Raw genomic sequence first — 21,921 nt, 5'->3', positions numbered from 1 at the left:
GTTTCACTGTACTAAGACTTCCAGCACAGTTTACCTGTGTCAAATAAATATCGAAGCTCTGGGCAAACGGCCTCATAGAGGCCAAGTAGCGAACAATCAAACATGCATCTTCGTAGTCCACAGTATCAGAATTGATCCTGCAACAAATCCAATGTTTTAATTAGGACATGTTTATCAAAAATGATTAAAAACGTCAAATGCATGGTTAATAAAGAAATTGGTGGTGCTGAAACGTACTTTAATGTACTGAACTGAGATGGAGCAGTTTTAATGATGCTGCGAAGAAACTTTTTGCGACTTTCTGCTCTATGCATGATTTGTCCTGTGGTCTCAACATCTTTTGCATGATGAGTTCCTTCAGATGAATCCTCATCCTTCTGAGATTTAATTGCTTTCTCTGTCTCCATAGTTGTATCACGGAACCACTGCGCTATATAAAACTTCCGAGAAAACTGGAGAAATACAGCAGGATACACAGAAAACAAAACCAACAGATATAGAAGAGTGAAATTCACAGATTTATAATGAGATTAAGTGAGTCTAATGCATGAACAATATTTTGGAAAACACAATCAACAATATATGTTAGGGTGACAATTTAACTGAAGCACTAATATGCATGACCAAAAATCATTTTATTCAGTACATGTTACTCAAATTATTTTTATATACACTTGACACCAGAAAGCTGAAATTTACCACTAATGATGCATCAGTTTCTGTGTTTTCATCCAGATAATCTAGCAAAGCCTTTTGCAGCTGTTGAATTTCATCTTCTCCTCCTGAAACCTATCAGAAATAGAAAGATAGTTATAAAATAGAATATTGCACAGTGGTAATTATCATCTGAAAACCTGCATGTCCACATATAAAATACACTGAAGTTAATGTTCTCCAATTATCAATACAACTAACAATTTTTTAATCAATTACTTCTAAACTTTATACAGACTAAACCAAATTAGACTGTGGCTCCAAAGTCTAAAAAAGATTAACAGCAGAATAAGACTGGTTTTAAAACAGACTGACTGATTTGATTAATTTTCATTCTATTATCTTGTGTGAAGACCCTCTGTCCCTGAGGAAAAAAGAAGGGCTGAAATCACACATAGCAGACTGACACAAGATTTAAGCTATAAAAGTCATTGTTAGCTCTCTCATCAATATTAAATACTGAAACAGTGACTTCTCAGGTGAACAAGGGATAAAAGGCAAAAAAGTAAAATAAAAGGAAATATGAAACAGACAACAGTAAACAGGTATGGGAAACATCAAGGAAATAAAAATTACATCCCTTTGTAAAAATACTTGGTATAACTGTTTTCAGGGATAAAGCATCCATACAAAGAAAGTGCAGCAAGTATGCTCAATCCATCTAGGAAAGAACTTACAGAGGTTGTTCCCAAACACCACTGAGCTCCAGCACTAAAGAATCATGCTCTCTGAGATTCAACTAAGTTTCTATCAGTCAAAAAGCTTGAGAACAAACACACATTTTATAAAAAATGTCAGCTACTGCATAAAGCCTATCTACAGAATAAGGTAATATTAATTTTCCTGTGAAGCACTTTTAAGATGCACAAAAAGCATTACATATGAAATATTCATCTGAAAACTAGTGCTGGAGACTATGTATCAGATTTGTAAATATCTAAACTGTATGAATGTTAAAAACAGAATGTATTTTTTCCAAGAAGCTATTTTATAGGAAATATGCATATCCTGATCCTTAAATAGTTCTAGCCTATGTAAATTGAACAACAATTTTGTATATGACCATCAGACAATATACTTCTCCCCATATAGGGGTTATAGAGAATAAATCAGTATCAATTAACTTGTTAATGAATCGGAAACTAACTTTCTCAAGATCTACAAGACAGCATAAAACCAAACCCATATACCACCCTTTTTTCCTCAGCATTATACTGAAATACACAGGTCCTTGCAGTTGCTGATGTTACAGCAGAAAAAAGGATTTTTTTCTTTTTTTCAAAATGAATGAGTTCAAGAGTTCAAAACATGTCTACAGTGCACATAATACTAATATAAGTTTATTAATATATATTTGGCACCCTAATATATGTGCAAATTGTGATTTGAAATTCTGGCCTTCAACCAATGTTAAATTCTGTGGATAAGTGGCTCAATAAAAGGGTTGTTTTATTAACCTTAACTGCCTAACTATTTTCAAAGAAGTGAAAAACCCAGAACAAACAAAGAGAAACTGTGAAGCCCACAACAAAATCATATTCAACATTGATAATAAAAGTAGAAAAATAATTTCTGGCTTAAACTTCTTCAGCTACAAAACATTTTTCTTCTTCGGCAATAAAACTCGTATCTTATAACCATCTTAACTTCTGTATGAACAGCACAGATTGAGAATCTTGTCACAAATACAGCACATGATATAGCTTGCAAACATCAGCAAGTGGGGAAAGGTACAGTTACAAGCCCAGAACATCAGTGTATCAAGAGATAAACTAATGAAAAGCATGCAGAAGTGTTCAAATCAACTTGACAATCTATGACAGATTTCTATGAAAAAAATCTACTGTTTAAAAATGTCAAAACAGAATAGATTTTCTCCTAAATCTAATTCTACAGTTCATGAGTCCAAACCACAGTAGACAGAGTTATAAGCATTCATCAATCATTGGGGAATATCCTGGTAATGGTATCAGAATGCAGAAGGAAATATCCAACAGAGTCTAAGTATACAATTCAGCAGGAAAGAAAAATCTGTAGAGGTATAAACTCATTTCTGAATGAAAACAATAATTAAAGATCTTTCTGATGACTAAAGCTGAATATGTCTATCAATGGATCTTATTTTCTTGCCATTTGAACAACAAAGTGAAGCTTAGCTGTCACGTACACATTTCCAAGTAGTTATTTGTTCTTATGTTACAAATAATTTATAAACAACACACTGTCTACCCTGACTGATGGTACTGTATAGTATACACCTTCCACAATGTACGGATGGTACTATCTACCATCATTGATGTTAAGCTTCCTGAGTAACTGAAAAAATGCTTTTAGCACTCAATTGGCGAAAGTAATTTTATTTTCTGCAGATGCCAATGCCTAGTTACTGCCTGATCCTGTAAAAAACCCAAAACAAATAGAAAAATTCAGGTCACCGCTCGGGTATGTATCTTTTTAGAATATCTTTCAATACTATTATATAACTTCTGGAGATAAGGAAAGAGAAAAGGATTCTTCTAAAATATTACCCTGCAAAGTCTAATGCAGAATTGTCAAAATCACTGCCAATGGAGGAGAATTCTAACTCCTTAGCACACAGAAGTATAAATTATATTAAGCCACGGACATAAAGATTTGACACTATATGTAGTACAATATTCTAATTGACAAAAGTTATGGGAAGTATCAGCCTCATAAAGGAGTAGATTAATTTTGATTCTTTATTTGAATGCCTGTAAATTGCACAAGTTTTTCACAGAATCACAGAATCGTATAGGTTGGAAAAGACCTTTAAGATCATCGAGTCCAACCGTAAACCTAACACTGCCAAGCCCACCACTACACCATGGCCCTAAGCACCTCAGCCAAACGGCTTTTAAATACCTCCAGGGATGGGGACTCCACCACTTCCCTGGGCAGCCTGTTCCAATGCTTGATAACCCTTTCAGTGAAGTAAAATTTCCTAATATCCAGTCTAAACCTCCTCTGGCGCAACTTGAGGCCATTTCCTCTCGTCCTATCACTTGTTACCTGGGAGAAGAGACCAACACCCACCTCTCTACAACCTCCTTTCAGGGCGTTGTAGAGAGCAATAAGGTCTCCCCTCAGCCTCCTTTTCTCCAGGCTAAACAACCCCAGGTCCCTCAGCCGCTCCTCATAAGACTTGTGCTCTAGACCCTTCCCCAGCTCCGTTGCCCTTCTCTGGACACGCTCCAGCACCTCAATGTCTCTCTTGGAGTGAGGGGCCCAACACTGAACACAGTAGTCGAGGTGCGGCCTCACCAGTGCTGAGTACAGGGGCACGATCACTGCCCTGGTCCTGCTGGCCACACTCTTTTTGATACAAGCCAGGATGCCATTGGCTTTCTTGGCCACCTGGGCACACTGCTGGCTCATATTCAGCCGGCTGTCAACCAACACCCCCAGGTCCTTTTCCACCAGGCAGCTTTCCAGCCACTCTTCCCCAAGCCTGTAGCGTTGCATGGGGTTGTTGTGGCCCAAGTGCAGGACCCAGCACTGAGCCTTGTTGAACCTCATACAATTGGCCTGGGCCCATGGATCCAGCCTGTCCAGATCCCTCTGCAGAGCCTTCCTCCCCTCAAGCAGATCAACACTCCCGCACAACTTGGTGTCATCTGCAAACTGACTGAGGGTGCACTCGATCCCTTCCTCCAGATCATCGATAAAGATATTAAACAGAACTGGCCCCAACACAGAGCTCTGGGGACACCGCTTGTGACCAGCCACCAACTGGAGTAAACTCCATTCACCACCACTCTTTGGGCCCAACATAAATTTTCCTTCAACATAAATCTGTAACAGTCATTATAAAATACATATAATAGACCTGTAGTCTTTTCAAGTAACTGAAAGGGAAATGAACTTGATATGACTAATCAACTTTAGATCATGCTGAGAACAGATAGAACAGTTCAGAAAGAAATGTATAGCATCCATAAGAAATGTGCAAGTCCACATTTTTTAAAAGGACACATAAGATCTGAGATTTTCTCATCATACTATGTACTATAGAGAGCCCAAATGCATACATTGCTTTAATTGCTGCCACCCTTGCAGATTTGGAGACATTTTGATAAGCAGCATTAGCGGAAATGCAAATATGCATTCTCTAATGAAAGATATATGCAAGTCCAGTAAAAAAAAAAAAAAAGAGACCAAGACCAAGACCAGCTACATCACATAAAAACTAACCTTACAGGCCTAACAGTTTAACTCTCTAAAGCCTGTGTATGAGTGCCATAAACCCAATTACCACTTTGCAATAGCAAATGCACATACATACATACACATATATATTTTTAAGGCCTCTTAAGATAGAATCCAACTGTCACTCCATTATTTCCTCTATATTGTCACAAGAAAATTGGTTTTACCATTGTAATTAACCACTTAATATGATCACTGGGGAGATGGTGTGATAAAGACATGAATTCACAAATGTGATACTTATAAATTGAGTATATTTGGTTCAGAAATCTGAACAATGAAAACTCATTCTCCACAACGCCAGTTTTTCAAACATCTTTAAAATTTTCAAGTATTTGAATGGATACAACCCAATCCAGCTGGCATGAGATCTCTCACACACCTGTTTGAGGATTCTGGCTATAGATCCTTGATCCATTTTGCTAGTGACTGCATCTTTCCTGAGTCTTGCAGCTACAGTTCCAAGATAGTCAAGTGATGCAACTCTTAATGCCATTTCTGTAGATTTGTTACTGAACTGGTGAACCTAAGAAAAGCAGAATAAACTGTTATAAAAAATTATTTATTTATGCAACTGAGATTCTTCTCACAAGAGATTGCCTGACCTTATTAAAAATTCCACCTAACTTCCATGCTGCATAAAATTATGTAATTGACTATTACATCACACATACACTCCTTACTTTATGTTAATGTTTTTTCCTTTATTGGGTCTCTCTCTCTACAAATATGCCTGTTAAGAGTTTTTTAAAATATATTTTTTCATAAAATAAACTGGACAGCTATTTCAGCAGTTATCCTTCGCAATAGCATAGTTCTTAAGCACAATAATACAACTTCCTCATTATTCACACAAGTATAAAGAAAGCTACATTTTACCAGGAACAGGACCATAAAATATTTTTCAAAGAAACAGCTTAAATTACTGTGTTAATTACATTGTAATACTGAAGAACAACTCTCAAAAAACATGTCAACAAAAATATTCACATTCTGTAAAATTACACATTCCATAAGTAAATGTACTATTATTGGTAAAAGACCAAACTACTTAATTGTTTTCAGGTTCTCTGCTAAAGGAATAGTCCAGAGAAGTATTTAACAAGAATAATTACAGCTGTTAGTCTGACTTTACTCCAAATGAGTATCTACACTTATTAGATGCTATACAATGGCATTTTTTTATGTGGAAAATGTCATGGAATAGTAGAAGTGGACTTCCATGAGAAACTGTATACATATGATCTTTACTAAGTTCCATATCAATGATCTTCTGACCTAAATTTTATTTTCTATGCATTAAATAATAGTGATACATATAAGAAAATCCTTAAATGCTGCATGTGTGTGTCAACAATCAGAAAGCATTCCTGTAATAGTTTGAGCTGAAATAAACAAGTTTCATTGTAATAAGAAATAAATTAATATAATAGTTAAAAACAAGAATCCCTTACCAACAGCCTTCCTAATAAGCTAAGTAGCAACTCTGCAGCTGGCCATTCTGGTTTATTGACTGTGGAAAGAAGATCTTGAATGAAGTTCTCAAACAGTGGTCTGTAATCTTCTTCGCCTTGTTTACTGCCACACCTGTTTAAAAGAAAATGCATTTTGTAAGTGAATTTAAGAGCCATTTAAGCTTTTCTTCTGATGTAAACAGAAATAATTCTATGTTTAACCAGAAAACCAGTTTTATGCAATTCTAAAAAAATATCCGAAATATTAGCAGAAAAATTGTTTTTATCCATTTACAGAGAAATAGTTTAAACAGTTATCACTCCAAGTTGCACTGCAAGTAAAGCAGCTAATCCACAATAGTAGAATTTTGTTCCTAAGATTTTTTTATTTATTGTTTTGAGTTAAAGTCTGCACTAACTTGGATGGACAAAGTAGGTAAAATTGTAAAGCTCAAACTGGAGTGGGGTATTTAGGAGGCATTGAGTCTATATTCCTTAAGCTTGCTCTGATTTATCTGACACTGGTAAGACATCTCAGTGTTATTCTCCACAAAGGTTAAAATCAGAATGTAAAAAAATCAAAAGATAACATACCTGATAGTGTTTCACTTATATGTGGCATCCTTAATGATACCAGAAGTATGCAGAGAGATTGCTAGATGGCTATTAAATAGCCTTTCAGCTTAACAGTAGAAATTAACATGATAAAAACCTCAGGACTTACTCTTAGAAATCCTTTGGTTATTCAGGTATGCTATATTTTTTTTCTCCCTGTTGAGCCACTGACATTCCTAACTTTAGCTAAATGAAAGTAAGTTTAGGTGTTTTATATTTTTGTCATTCTGATGACTGAAAGAATCTGGTTTTCACCACTGAAATATTTACTCAGCCTTCTTTTCCATGCTTCAGATGAGTAAAAGACCCCTGATAAAAGGATCCTACATAAACTATCACAGAGATTCTTAAATGTATAAAGAACTGTCTGCAGAATTTCTATTCCATAAAAATTTTTGTCCAGACAGGTAGCTCTCTTAGGTATCTATAAAGTATTTTGTTATAAGTAACTTTATTAGTAGGCATTTAGCATTGCAAAGTGGTTTGATTTGTCTTAAGGTGTGACAGATTTTATTCGGAGTTGGTTTCATCAATACATTAAAGAACACAACAGTACTTACTTCTTAAGAAAAATAGAAAGGAAGTTTTGTGCTGTTCTCATGGCTGTTTCATACGAGTTAGTAATAAGCACATCTTGATCCACCTAAAAATAACAAGATATATTTGTCTATTATTTTAGCATACACAGAAATATGATTTCTAGATCAGTATTTCTCATGCATCAAATAATTACAGCAGACATAAAATTACAATGCTTAATTACTAGAGCACCATCATAAAATATTATACCTACAAAGTCATTCCTGCACAAAAAAATATTTATGGCTCTTTAAAAAAAAAAAAATCTTACTTTTTTGTTTGATTCCTCCTCTGAATTAGAATCTTTTTCTGTTGATGGCAAATGCACCACACACTGAATAAGTTGCAGAACTAGTGCCGTTACCATCTGAATATACATAGGCTCTCCATCAGTGTCACTGCTGTTTAACCTGTTAATAAGAAAAGTCAGCATTAACACTAAAATGAAACAAAAAAGACAAAACAAAACAAAAATTTTTGGTCCTAAATAACATCTTTCTAAAATTATTACCACAGCTAGAAATCTGTCCCCTAGATGTTTATCTAGTCATTTGCTTCTCTCTCATGCAGTGAAAGATTTGATCTAACAAAACCAGTAATTATTATTCTGAGGACAAAGAGATGAACTGAAACAGCTCACAGATGGGCTATCAGTATCTGAAGTTCAGCAGCTGAAAAATGTACAGGAATATTTAATAAATCAAACACCTACATGCTAAGGCACTTACTAATAGGCTTATTATGTATAATGCCATATCCATTTCCAACACAACATAAAAAAAATACACCAAACTTGTCCTAATAATTTATTACTTATACATTAAATAATATATCTGAAATGTACAGGACTTTTAAACAAGAGAAAATAGTGACCATGACCTGGATTGACTTCTACAAAAGTTACACCTATGGTAATCTCAGGTAGCGTAACAGACTATAAACTTCAGCATGCAAGTGTCTTTAAGTGTGTCTTAAATGTGTCTTTAAGTTGGTATGACCAGTACGAATACGCTCCACCTCACATTTCTCCCCTTCCAAGTGATTTAACCTGACAAACAGTACGGTGTTCACTACCCATACGTACATCAACACGACTTAATGCTACCCTTAACAATATGAAAAGGTGATAATCTCTGATATAATTCTCCCCAAATTATCAAAATAATAACTGGGCACAAAACAGATTGCAGCTATTATCTTTATGAAGTTATCTTTGACTACTTGTACAGAGAAAATCTTTTCATATCAAATTTTAGGTAAGCTGTACCCTTCATGACTGTAGCCACAGTTAGAGAATGCCCTTTAACAGACCAGAGTTAGAACTCTACAGATAAAAAGTGCAGTCATTGTGGCCTTGAGATAGTGACTTCCTTCTAGTAAAGGTCCTAATTCAAAGAGGGTATCTACCATTTATGCTCCTATGCCTACCACCTTCCTATTTGCTAGATCTCTCTGATGTCTATAACCAAAACAATAGGAAATACTAGGAACAAGCATTCATGTTAACATTAAGGTTGCTGAATTCAACTTCAAAGTTTCAGTGAATTTCTTTTCCTGGATGTTTCCTGTTCATCCACCCTGGATTGGACAACCTATTTCATTGACAATTTGCCTGTCTCTGGGGGCAAGATGTATGCAAGCAAGGAACAAAATCAACGCCAACAACAAATGTTTTAGAATCATTTAAAGTGTCCAACCTCAATTTTAACTGAAATCCAGTTGAGGTCAGATTCTTTCTCAAATTGAACCTGAAGCTATACTATTATTCAGAAGATGCACTGAAATCCAGCTGAAGCGCTTAAAAGACAGTTAAAGTGAACAGATTAGTTCCTAAATGAAACTCATTCAAAGGGATATTAGATTGATTCCTCCCAGGAAAGAGTGCTCTGAGTGTGTCCTCAAAGAAATTCAGCCAGAATTTTCCTATTAAGCTTCAGCAATGAAGAAATTATTAAAAAATCCATACAAACAGAACCAAAGAATTTTCTAACAAAAAAACCTTTGAATGCACACTAACATTACACTCATTTACATCCTTAGTGAGACAAATAATAAGATATTTCCATTATTTTTGTAAGCAGGCATAAATATGATGGCATAAGAAACAGTGATTATTACAAGACATTTGTCAGGCAATTCTGCTCTCACTGTAGAGGTTTTGAAATATCAACCTCTAACAAAGCATAGCTTGTGGAGTCACAGATTTTTAAAGAAGTTGTTAATACTGAAGCCTAAAATCCTACATCTACAAAACTGTAAATGCTACTGTCTGCAAGTTATTAATCTATGTCAGAAATTACCTGAAGTTTCTCAAACTCCTCTTGCTAGTTGGTAGTCTCGCAAGGGAAGTGAAAATTTCTTCTAGTATTAACTGTCTATGTTTTTCATACCTGGAGAACACCTATTTAACAGTTACAGCATTGTTAAAAAATATTTATTGTTACATAAAATATAGCTTGTTAAATAGATTGTTAAAAATTATATATAGAAACATACACTTTACATGACATTTAAATAAATTATATTCAATGCATACCTTGTTTTTAATGCATTGCTTTGTTTTTTCAAAGCAAGCATTTTTTAATAAAATACATAAAAAAATTTTCAAATATAGATTTTAATAAATCTTCAGATAGCATAAATGTGTAATAGCTCTTAAAAATACTGTATGTTTTAAAAATTTCTGCCAATGGTACAATACGCTGTATAAGAAAGTCAAACAGTGTAATGCTAAGCTTTCAGATTCCAGTATAGAGCAAAACTCTATGGTAACATAAATTAACATGAACACATGTATGGTTTTAGAGCACATTTGAGAAACCAGTTTTACTTCATATCCTAAGCTTTAATGTTTGCCTGACATGAAATATTCTTTCAATTTATGGGGTCAGGATTGTAGAGTTTGCCTCTCCTTTTGCTTAGGCAGAATACTGGATTATATCATCCTTACAAAGATGGAAAACTCCCACTTGAACAAGCACATCTGTGTTGCGCCTGAAATAATATTTTATCTGTCCCATGAATTTTTCACATAGCCACCTCTTCTGAGGAAAAGGACTTATTCTATTATATAGAAGTATCCCACTAGTTCTATAGCTTATTCCATTGCATAAATTCAAATCTTAACATAGGAAATAAGGAAAATCACCTTGCTAAGATTTCTTAAGACAAGAAAGGACAGGTAAGAGGAAGGGGCTTGTGTTTACACTTTAAACAACATAACCAAAATTAAGTAAATTCCTTGGCTTAAGTAGGCTATTTCTTCCTATAGAGTACTCTGTAAATAGGAGCAGCTCAGGTAGATTTAATACTGTTCCTAAATTATGATACCAAACTGTAAAAACATGCAAGAATAAAATTAGTTCTAAACTCCAGTTCTCTACCAGAGAGAAAATACAGCCTATGGAAATGCCCTAATAACTCTCAGAAGTACAGGAACATGAAACTGCAAATTAAAAATTACTTACTGCAGTCACTAATTTGATGGCACATAACTGTAGTTCACTGACATTTTCTACAAAGAAAGGTGTTATTCCCATAGATGATACCTATCAATGGAAAGAAGTTATTGTAAGTATATTTGACTAAAACTGATATTTGTGCAGTTTCACAAGCAGGTTATTCATTCAGCAGTTAAGGTATTCAACAAGATGTATTACCTCATATTATTTGCAAATAAAGCTATTAAAGGATATTAGAGCACAAGTCCTATGAGGATCGGCTGAGGGAGCTAGGGTTGTTGAGCCTGGAGAAAAGGTGGCTCAGGGGAGACCTTATCACTCTCTACAACTCCCTGAAAGGAGGTTGTAGCAAGGTGGGGGTCAGTCTCTTCTTCCAAGTGACAAGTGATAGGACAAGAGGAAACAGCCTCAAGTTGCCCCAGGGGAGGTTTAGATTGGATAGTAGGAAAAATTCACCGAAACGGTTCTCAAGCATGGGAAGAGGCTGCCCAGGGAAGTGGTGGAGTCACCATCCCCGGAGGTATTTAAAAGACATGTAGATGTGGCACTTAGGGACATGGTTTAGTGGTGGACTTGGTAGTGTTACGTTTATGGTTGGACTTGATCTCAAGGGTCTTTTCCAACCTAAATGATTCTATGACGCTGTATTTGAATACAATCAGGTTAAACTTTTAACTGTACAATAAAATCCATTAAAGATTTGAACATTAAATGCTCTTCTCCTGCTGATTAGATACTACACAACAAGCTAGTCACTGATGTTAATAATTCAAAAGTTTGTACTGATTTCATACTTCATGTCACTGAGACAATCATACTTTACATTCTCTCTGGGAAAAGAAAAACAAACATTCTCAGACAGAAATTCTTCTGATAAAACTTACCTGAAGAATAGTTGTATCAGTAAGAAGCTGTATCTCTAGCAACTCTGACAAACTGCTGACAATGTCACAAACTTTGTTATATAACATCACTATAACTCTTTGCTTGTGGGTGGAACACTTGGCACGTTTTGCTTTTGAACTTAAAACACCACCTAGAAAATAAAAAATATCTTCATTAATTTTTTCAATGTTTCACATCAAATATTAGAAAGATGATCTTCATCAAAAAGTGTCCCCAAAACAACTGCATGACTACAGCTTTGTAAAGGCAATTGCTTACAGAAGAAAAACTATTTAGTAGAATCAGCTGGAAAGCAAAAATTTAATATTTTCATAATTGCTCTAAATTCTGGGTCCAAGATTTTTAAAAAGATTCTTGAACACCCACACCTAAGGGTATGCATGTGACAACAAAATTCTAAATGATAAATAGATTTCACTGAAATAAATAATTGTATACACAGAGATTATGACTATAAAATGACTTATTCCTATGTATAACTATACACAGAAACTGAACTTCAGACAAACTTCTAAATAGTTTAGTCTAAATACTTTGGTTACATTGACATTATTGCAGTAAACCAAGATGTTGTACGACTAAGTTATTCAGAGGATGCATTTCATTCATTGTTTTTTTACTCTACATTTCATCATCCTCAAACTAACACAAAGCATTAATTCAGGATGCTGTACGTGTTATGGAAGAACTATCAGTATAAGAGTTGCATATAAAAATCTTATTCCAGAAAGTCATATCACTTGCATCATCATACAGTAGATTATGTTTTGATATTTTTTAATGTGGAAAGTTTAAATGTGGAATGTTTAAAATTTCTTAGCATACTAACCACCATGAGGATCCACTCTATACACAGGATCATACTGAGGATAGAGAGTGTTCTGCAAATGAAACTTTGTGTATTGAATAACTCTTTCTATTACGTCCTCAATATATACAGCTTTAGGCATATTTGGTGATGTCATAATATTGATAGCAGTAAGACAAGCATCAGCAGATTTTGTCACTCTTTCCATAATAAGATCTCTCCATAATCTCTCCTCATCTTCAGTGTCATTGTTCTGTAACAGGCAAGAAAAAACAGGATAGTGTGAACATGAAGTCAAATTTTTATCCTTACCAAGTAAAAGATAATAATAAACCTTCATATACTTACATACACATGCATATAAAATGTTGTATTTCCTTTTTGATACAAAAATAGTTTTAGAAATCAACTAATGTTTGTTTCACTAGCAACATGTTTGTAATATGTCTCCCTAAGTTAAAAGTCTTCAAAGCTCACTGTATGCTTCTGCTAGAACACAAAGAAGCTTTCTGTGTATCATCGGGAAGCACTGTGAAGGAAGATTGCCACATACTCTACTTAAGACATGTACCTTAAGCAAAATCTAAACTCATTCATCTAGTGTTTTCTTCAGTGGACTATGCACACCAGTTGCTCCTTTGATCAGTCTAATTTTTGCCGCTAGAGGGAATTCTTACACAAAAAGACTGTTAAGTCACACAAAACTCATGAGAATATAACTTTCTCCACTTTACAGACCGACTCATCTATTATCAATGGGTTTAAAACATGTCTTATCAAATATGACCATTTAGATTTACACAGGGTATAGAATCTCTGTATTTCTGTGTTTGTACAAGTTATAAAACCAAACATACATGAGGTTAATTATGACCAGCCAGCACTACTTAAATATTTTAATAACATTATTTATAGCAAAACCAAATGGAATTTTTAATAACTTCTCTGGTACAGATATAGCCTACAGAGAAAAAGAATCTTTCCTGCCTGTGTAACAGCACAGTTCAACACTGTTGTCTTTCCTTGTAAAAATAAGGGGTTGGTGAAACCATATCAACTTTTCACCTTTGGGGTAAAAGAATCTAAAACAATATCACAGTGTATTATATATATATGATATATATATTTGTAAAATCAACAGAAATCTGCAAATCAGGAGATCTCTGTAAATGTCTTGCATAGAATGGCTTTAAATCATTTGTTCCTTACACAAAGGAGGCTTAAAAAAAACCCCCAAACCCAAAACAAAAGCAACCCCCCCCCCCCCCAAACCCCACAAAACAAAAACCCAGGTAGTTTTAAATCTTTTATTTTTTATTTTTTTTTCTCATTAATCTTGGAAATAAAAAGAACATGCAAGTGTACTCTGCCTCTGAAAAACAACCTGACATGGAGGTATGATATCGTCACTGCACTGTAAAAGATGTAAGCTTACTCCTTAGCAGAGGCTTTCTTTGCCATAATGATTTGAATCATGTTTAATGGGTTTTAAGAAAAATCTAAAACTTGTTTGGCTAAAGATTGCTTCTTTTTTTAATCGAAGCTTTGTCTCTGAATTGCAATCATTTGACAATTTCATTAACTGCTTACTAATCATGAGTTTTACTACAAAAAGCTAAAAGAAAAATATCACTTTAAAAACATTAGCATAAAGACTTAATCACAGTGAAGTAGACAAGGTAAACCAGCACCTTCTTCTCACTTATTTTTCATGTTACTGAAGACATTCAGAACCGTATACTGAAACTTTGAAAACCTTACAAACTATCTAGATGAAAGCATTTAGGTACAAATAATGTGTCTTTGGTTTTCATTTGCAAGTTCAAATTCTTCCTTTCCAATATAAATAATTACTTTCTAATTTTGCAGACCAAGCAACTTTGATTTTTTTCCGTAAAACTCAAGAACTCTGTTCTTGCTAGGATACTGTTTTGACTAGAAAGTGTAGAAATAAAGAAATATATGAAATGTGAAGTATCACGTATCAACCTCATAAAAACTCCAAATCCCCATGTAGTTTTAGGTATATCAGGAAAAAATCCCTAAAATCTTAAACTTCCTGTTAATTTTGTTTACATTGACAACTTTAACTTTGCAGTGTAAGAACAGACCTAAACAAAGTACTTCCTCAGTTCTTAATGCTCAGGAGAAGAATATGCTCTACATGAAAGCTGTAATACTTATTCCATTGTGTAAGGGATGTTTTATGGACACGTAGAAAAGTAGCAAAGAAATGTCCAATGGTGCAAATTACACCACTTACCATGAATATTTCAGGATGAAACTATAATATTTAAAATTGAAACAGAAGAAAACTCAGTTGCTCCCAATACACCTGTTAGTTATCAGTACTATAGTAAAACATGTTTAGTACTGAAAGAATATAATCAATTGAATTTTACTTCAAATCTTAAAATTTGGCAATTACATACATATTAGATTAGAAATTCCTTTCACACACATACACAGTATTTGAAACTATCACTAAAGGACTCAAGTGAAGAAGACTATTCTACATAAAGTTGTTAAATTATGTAATTTGAAACTCACATGGTTAAGTAATGTAGACAGCTTTGATCCATCTTGAATATTCTTCTCCAAAATATTCAGGACTTTTACTGTTTTATCTGTTGAGAGCTAAAACAAGAAAAGAATCACATCAAACAACTGCATGAACATAAAGGCTTCCAAATTGCTGAAAAGAATGTCCACGGATGAAGGACAGAACTTGTTACATAATCTGAAACACTTACAATTGTAAGCAATTTGAGATAATGATCTGATCTTGACTTCTGTGGTTTCTGACACAGCACGATTGAGAACGCTGATAATATAACTAAACTAGGTGAAATATTTTCTAAGATTGCAATCAAGCTGCCTTTTCAACCAGCAAAATCCATAGAAATATATTTAAAAATGCATATCTGTAATTAATGTTGTATAATTATACACTTTTTCTTCTAGAAACAGAAATTTACCAAATCTGAGTATCAATCACAAAGTCTAACTGACCATATAGAGCTTTATTAGGAGAAAATCCAAATTCTATGGACAAGCAGAAATAAAATTCCCTGATACTTGAGTGCTAATAAAAAGGAAATGTATTCTTAATAACTGTATTAACTTTGAAAAACTAGCATGTTGAAAAAAAGTAACTCAGACTCACTTACTGATGTTCTACAGAATTATGATTAAATAATCTGTAGAATATGCTAAACTCCAGGAGAGTCAGTTTCATTCATCCAGATACTATTGGCAATCACCTTGAGAAGCAACAAAATTCTGATTTTATGTATACATGTATGTATGTACGTATTGATGTATATGTGAAAAATAGGGAACAGAGGTTAAGGGTGAGAACTATCAGAAAAGAGAAACACTCAGGCTGATAACATGCTACAAAGGAAGGTAGGGAGATCGAAGAAAAGGCCAGGAAGAATATCTAAATTTTGGATTAATGAAAACCCTTCAGAGTGACTTTCATAGTAAGTGGCTTCACAGTCACTTCATAAACATAGTAAGTGGTCATGAGCAGGCATAGTAAGAGTTTAACATCAGACTGCCCAAAGCCAAGAGCTCCAGGAAGATAAGGAAAGCAAGAACATTGTTTCTAGAGGTGTGATACCACAGTTTGTACCAACAGAAAGTTCCCTTGTACTGAAGTCGGGAAGAGTATGGCAAAGAAATCACAATATGCAGTTTGCAGAAAATGAATCTTCTTATCACCTGAGGCATTAAATCTTCTAAGTTTGAAAGGGCTCTTTGGAGAGAGGAAGGAAGTAGGCAATTCAGTGTGATGCTGGATGGACATCATACATTTACATTGCACTAACGGCATACATCAGAAAGGGTGGATTTTTTGACTTTGCCAGCAGGTTCTGATTTACTGTGGTTGCTCAACACCAGCTGTAAGGAGCAAAGCCTACAGGTTGATGTGTTTTTGTGAAAGTAGATTAATTATTTTAGATTTTACTACTCAGGCATGGGTATTACATACTGACATATAGTCAGCATTGACAGAGAAGGACCATTCAACAAAAATGTCTCAGCTTCAGAGACAGTAACAGTTAAGATGTGGGAACCTTTTAAGCACTTCAGCTAAGTCAGCAGAAGCACCACTGTTCACAGCATCTGTCACATGCACATCTGAAGAGGGTGGAATGTTATTACAGGGGACATAAGTTTGTGTATGTTTATCAAAATTATATGTTCAAAGAGTTAATTAAATACTATGAAGATGTACCTTGTCCATAATGCCCATTGCCTTGATTTTTGCAGATTCACTACCCAACTCACTAAGCTGATGTTTTCCCAGTAGCAATTCCTGTGGAATCTCATCATCATCGCCTTTAAAAAAAAAAATTAAAAAATTAACAATCATATTTCTAATTAGACTTCAAGGAAACCAGTATTTTACAGCCAATATGAAAAAGACAACTGAAGAAAAAGAACTGATATTCCAAACAGCTAGCATCTAATAGTTCCAAACAGCATCTAATGGTTCCGTGTGATGACTGATGATGACAACTTTTGGTTGTGTTAAAACAACAACTACTTATTAAATATGACTGTTTCTGAAACACCATTTAACAGCCTAACATGAGGCATCCATTTCTGAAAATCGTAAACTAAAATTTTTTAATATAGCAAAACCCATTTATTGCAGCTCTTGTGCCATCACCCTCATTTTAGTAAAACAAATCTTAAATGACTGTAGTCCTAATTCTAAAGTTCAAATCTGGGGAAGGGCAATAGATGAAAAACACACAGGAAATTAAGTACCTTGGGATACACTGTGTCTTAATCATATTTACCCTTACAAAGGAACCATGATGTTACCAGATACAGAAAGAACCAATTACTTCACTTTTAAGTCCAAGGTTGTGTACACTATTGCTTTAAAAACCATAGTGATTTGTTTACTATGCTCCTCCCCTTGTTCTAATCTTGTGACAAAGATGGTAGGAAAAAAAAATTAACGAATGCTCCATTATCCATTTCAATAGAAAGTCATCTTGGTCAACCTGAACTACTTCATCAGACACTTATGCTAAGCTGGCTGGTTTTCCACGGAATAGGATAAGGAGCATAAATGGATTCAGTGCCTCAGCCATAAATGCATAAGGATTCTGCTGCTTGAATTGAATAATCAAACTCTGTTGGGTCAAAGGCCACAACAGATGCAAAATTATGTGCCTCAGACATTACTGGCAAGAGAACCATCTTACGTTAGTGTTGTTTACAAAGATATGTTTGACAGAAGATAACACCCTAATGACATCCCAAAGAGGTATCCTTTCCACTCCAAGGGATTACTATGTGTCTCATTAAGATTTATGTCCCCTTTGGATTCTGCAGGGAGGAAGAAGGAGGATCTTCTTCCTGCAGCAGCAAGTGAAATCAGAAAGGTAAAGGCCTCCACTCAAGGTAGAAGCCATATAAATGCAGTATACTGTAGCATGTATCACAGGCAATTAAACCACCATGAAGGAAGTTTGAAAATAGTGAGATACAAAGTTTTTGGTGTTTCTTGTGTTTCTAATTGGGGAAAGCATTTTGAAAATTTCTGACATATTACCAAAAGCTGTAAAATCCATGTCTTCCAAATTTTCCAAAATATTCTCTATTGAAGCAGTAAACCTTTTGAAAGTTGAAGAATCCATCATTTCTGGTGAAAAAAGAAATTTATAAATAGTTATTTTATATACAAAACAGAAAATACAAACTGCAGAAAAAAATCTTCTAAAATTACCTTCAGGTGTTAGTTTAGGTTCATAAGCTTTCCTCTTCTTTTGTTTTTCTTTTTTCTTCATTTTTCTAGCCACTAATTAAGAGAATAAAGAGTGGAACAAATACTTTCTCGGAAATGAAATAAAGAATTATTTACATTTCTTACACTTGTATTCAATACTGCATGTAAAGATGTTTACTTTAAAATGTTTAACATATCCATTAAAAATGCACTAGTATTATGGAAGAAAATAAAATTTTTAAAATCAGTTACCCTCACTGAGGCTAGGAGGAGGAGAATAATCATCCATATCAGAGTCATCAGGACTGCGATTACGGTAACGGCCACTACCAGAAGTCCTCCTTCCTTCATGATAATGACCACTTCTCCTGTGGTCACCAGAACTTCTTCTGTCATGTTCTTCATACTCCCAAGCTTCATCTCTATCCTTTTTATGTCTTTTACGAGAAGCTAGAAATGAAATGCATTTCCATTGTAAGTACAAAAATTCTACTTTTAATAGCTCAAAATTAAACACTTAAACATTTAAAAGATGTGTAGATGTGGCACTTAGGGACATGGTTTAGTGGTGGACTTGGCAGTATTAGGTTTATGGTTGGACTTGATGAAAGGTCTTTTCCAACCTAAATGATTGTATGATTTGTAAGTTAAACACTGTTGTATAGCTGTTCTGTAAAACAAGTGAACACTTTAAAACTATTATATAAAATTATGCTATGGCATTATTCTAATGATTTCTTTTGAATTACATGAAAACTATGCCTGAAACTGGCAAAGACACCAGCAAACATTTAAAAATACAAATTTACAGGGCATTTGTCCTTTTAAACAAAGTAAGAAAAGTAGAACAAATCAAAATAAGTTTCATCCTTTCACAAGAGAGCACTGAGATAACTTCTTCAGTTATCTAAATTGTGACTATTACTGGGTGTCCTTATTCCAATTCAGTGAATGCTTTGCCCATCTAACACAGCAAGTTCCAATGAGACTTGGCAATCTAGTTGCTTAAAGATATTATGTTTTGCCAAGACAACTAAATTTTGTCTTGATATATATTGCAGAAAATTCAGTGTAAAGGAGAAAGTTGGAGTCACAATTCTGAGCCAGGCAGCGAGTATATATCACAGAAGGTTATTATAACCAGTTTTCAGTCAGGACCAAAAAGCTGAGCAGAAGTGAATGTTGAAGAAACTGTGATAAATGTTCTATACAGAAACAGAGATTTGGTGAAATAAAGTGGGGGAGCGGAATGGAGAGTTATCTGTTATTTTCAAAGAAAGTCTTGTGTGTCTTGAAGGGGAGAGGGTGCTAAGATGTAATAGAAAAAGGATATGGAGGAGGAGGTAATTTCATCCACGAAATCAGCCAACTCTCCATTATCTAATGTAACAGGATAACTGGACTAACAAAGAGATGTCTAACACCGACTGCACTGTGAAGATCAAAACAGCTCCAAAACATCACATTCTAGACTAGCAGAGTTTATTATTCTTGTGAACTTGCATATAACAGCCCTGACATCTGTGTGTCTCTACCAAAGTCTCCTGAAGTTTAGAGAGGTATGACTGTATACAGGGTTGTTTCTGAGCAAAATGTCTCTAAGCATTCATACAGAACTGGAACAGAATTGACAAGTTCTTTCCACAACCCCAGTTTATTGAGAAGCATAGGAAACATACCAGGATATAGTCACACCTGGTATAGTACCAGGAGTAGTCAGCCCAGGCTCAGAACTAATAAAAACAACAACATTGAACCTGTGGTGATACTAATGCTCTGCACTGCACCCTAGAGGGCTCCCACTTCTGAAAACAGTATGAAACTTCTGCACAGAGGTGGTCCAAGTGTTTAAGGTAATAATTTAGTTCATGCTTTGAGCTGTTCTACTTATGGATCAGATTTGCTTCCGGAGGCAGTACAGTCATGTTCATGATGCTTGAGGTACTAACACTGCCTAAAATGGTTGAGAGTTAACTGTGACTGAAGAAATGGAGGGCCATCTTGGATACCGGGAGCGAGCACATTGGAGAAGAAACCAAGTGTTTTATGGGAAAAGACTTTACACATCTTAACTGATTATTTTTCCCCCATGAGACAGTATTTTGTGGAGGCAGATGACATCTGTCTCCACAGTTTACAAATCATCAGTATCAATTTAAGCTCTGTAGGACGAATTCTGACCCCAGCTACATCTCCATGAGAAAAGTAACTTCCAATATTGCTTTCCAGCAGAATTTTAAATTGACCAGTTTATCAATGCTGCACGACAAAACAGAATGTGCTACAGTCATCCTGGCTCTGCAAGGCAAATAAGATGAACATGGGAACAGCTATTCACAATCACTGCTCTACAAAATTTATTTTGAAGTAGATAAAATTGACTAAAAATGTAAGTATTAATAATATTTCAAGAGTTATTATTAATTTTATACATAAATAAAGACTATCCAGAATATAAACACCCAATTTCCTTCTGAATTCTGCCAAACATTTATGCAATAACACGTTTAGCACTTATTGTATGAGAATGATTTCATAAATTTTTAATTTCTCATCGTTTAATTTAACAGAATGCCCCTTCTTCATGAGATAAACAAATTTCTCTTCTTCTATAATAATCACTATTTCATATTTTTTAAAGTTCACTTTTAGACAACCAAAAGAATTCTGAAATACATATTTGTAACAGTACAAATCTATTCAGTGTATTTGTCACAAATCTTTCATTCTCTTGATCATTTTGTCTCATTTCAATTCAATTCAGTTCTACAGTATCCTTTGAGAAATATCATCATTTATTTTTAAACCAGATGTCCTCCTGAATTGTTTAGAATGATGGCCAGATCTCGAGTGGATATAATGAACCTAGAATCCCTTAAAGCATATAATTACTGTGAGAGTTTTCCTTAATTTGCTTTACTTTGCATTTAAGAATTTCAACAGCCACTGCGGCTAATAGGTAGATTAAGGTATCTGAAATTCTTGACAATTCTCTCCATTCCCAACCAACTTAAATAATTTTGCTTTACTTATTTATTTTTTGCATTCACTGTTCCAGATTATTAACATCATAAGTAGGTGATATGGTATGGTAAACAGAGAATATAGAATCCTGAATGAAGCAAATCATCATTAATCCTTTGCCATAATCAAGGCTGATTACAAGTTACCTCAAGATCTCATACTCACGGTTGAAGCAGCATTATTCAGTTATATTTTAAATGAAAAACAAACAGACAAAAGGACATTCTTTTCTGCTTCTTTGATAAAGATCAGAGATATCGCCATTATAATTTTTATGTGTATGTGTGCATACGCATTGCGTATCTGTTGGATGAGAACTTGGAACATATTAAAAAGCAGAACAAACAAATCTTTCTCTTTTGGACCCTAAGAAAGACTAAA

The 21,921-nt window shown here is 34.5% G+C and overlaps 1 protein-coding gene across 5 annotated transcripts in view; it reads right to left on the bottom strand.

Moving 5' to 3' along the window:
• Positions 1–21,921, bottom strand: part of NIPBL (NIPBL cohesin loading factor) — a 171,867-nt gene that overhangs the window by 23,973 nt on the left and 125,973 nt on the right. For all 5 annotated transcript variants that reach the window (XM_072858656.1, XM_072858657.1, XM_072858658.1 and 2 more), the window contains 16 exons: positions 18,769–18,966; positions 18,517–18,588; positions 18,343–18,432; positions 17,008–17,111; positions 15,315–15,401; positions 12,786–13,017; positions 11,935–12,086; positions 11,057–11,137; positions 9,890–9,990; positions 7,861–7,999; positions 7,571–7,653; positions 6,396–6,528; positions 5,324–5,467; positions 700–789; positions 238–452; positions 35–137 (listed from right to left, as the gene is read on the bottom strand). In XM_072858656.1, coding sequence (XP_072714757.1) covers positions 35–137; positions 238–452; positions 700–789; positions 5,324–5,467; positions 6,396–6,528; positions 7,571–7,653; positions 7,861–7,999; positions 9,890–9,990; positions 11,057–11,137; positions 11,935–12,086; positions 12,786–13,017; positions 15,315–15,401; positions 17,008–17,111; positions 18,343–18,432; positions 18,517–18,588; positions 18,769–18,966 — 2,024 coding nt within the window. The remainder of the gene's footprint in view (positions 1–34; positions 138–237; positions 453–699; positions 790–5,323; positions 5,468–6,395; positions 6,529–7,570; positions 7,654–7,860; positions 8,000–9,889; positions 9,991–11,056; positions 11,138–11,934; positions 12,087–12,785; positions 13,018–15,314; positions 15,402–17,007; positions 17,112–18,342; positions 18,433–18,516; positions 18,589–18,768; positions 18,967–21,921) is intronic.

The sequence above is a fragment of the Ciconia boyciana genome, chromosome 4 (genome assembly GCF_034638445.1).
Source record: "Ciconia boyciana chromosome 4, ASM3463844v1, whole genome shotgun sequence".
Taxonomy (NCBI): Eukaryota; Metazoa; Chordata; class Aves; order Ciconiiformes; family Ciconiidae; genus Ciconia; species Ciconia boyciana.
Note: the sequence above shows the minus strand (reverse complement) of the source record. Positions and strands in the feature narration are given on the sequence as shown.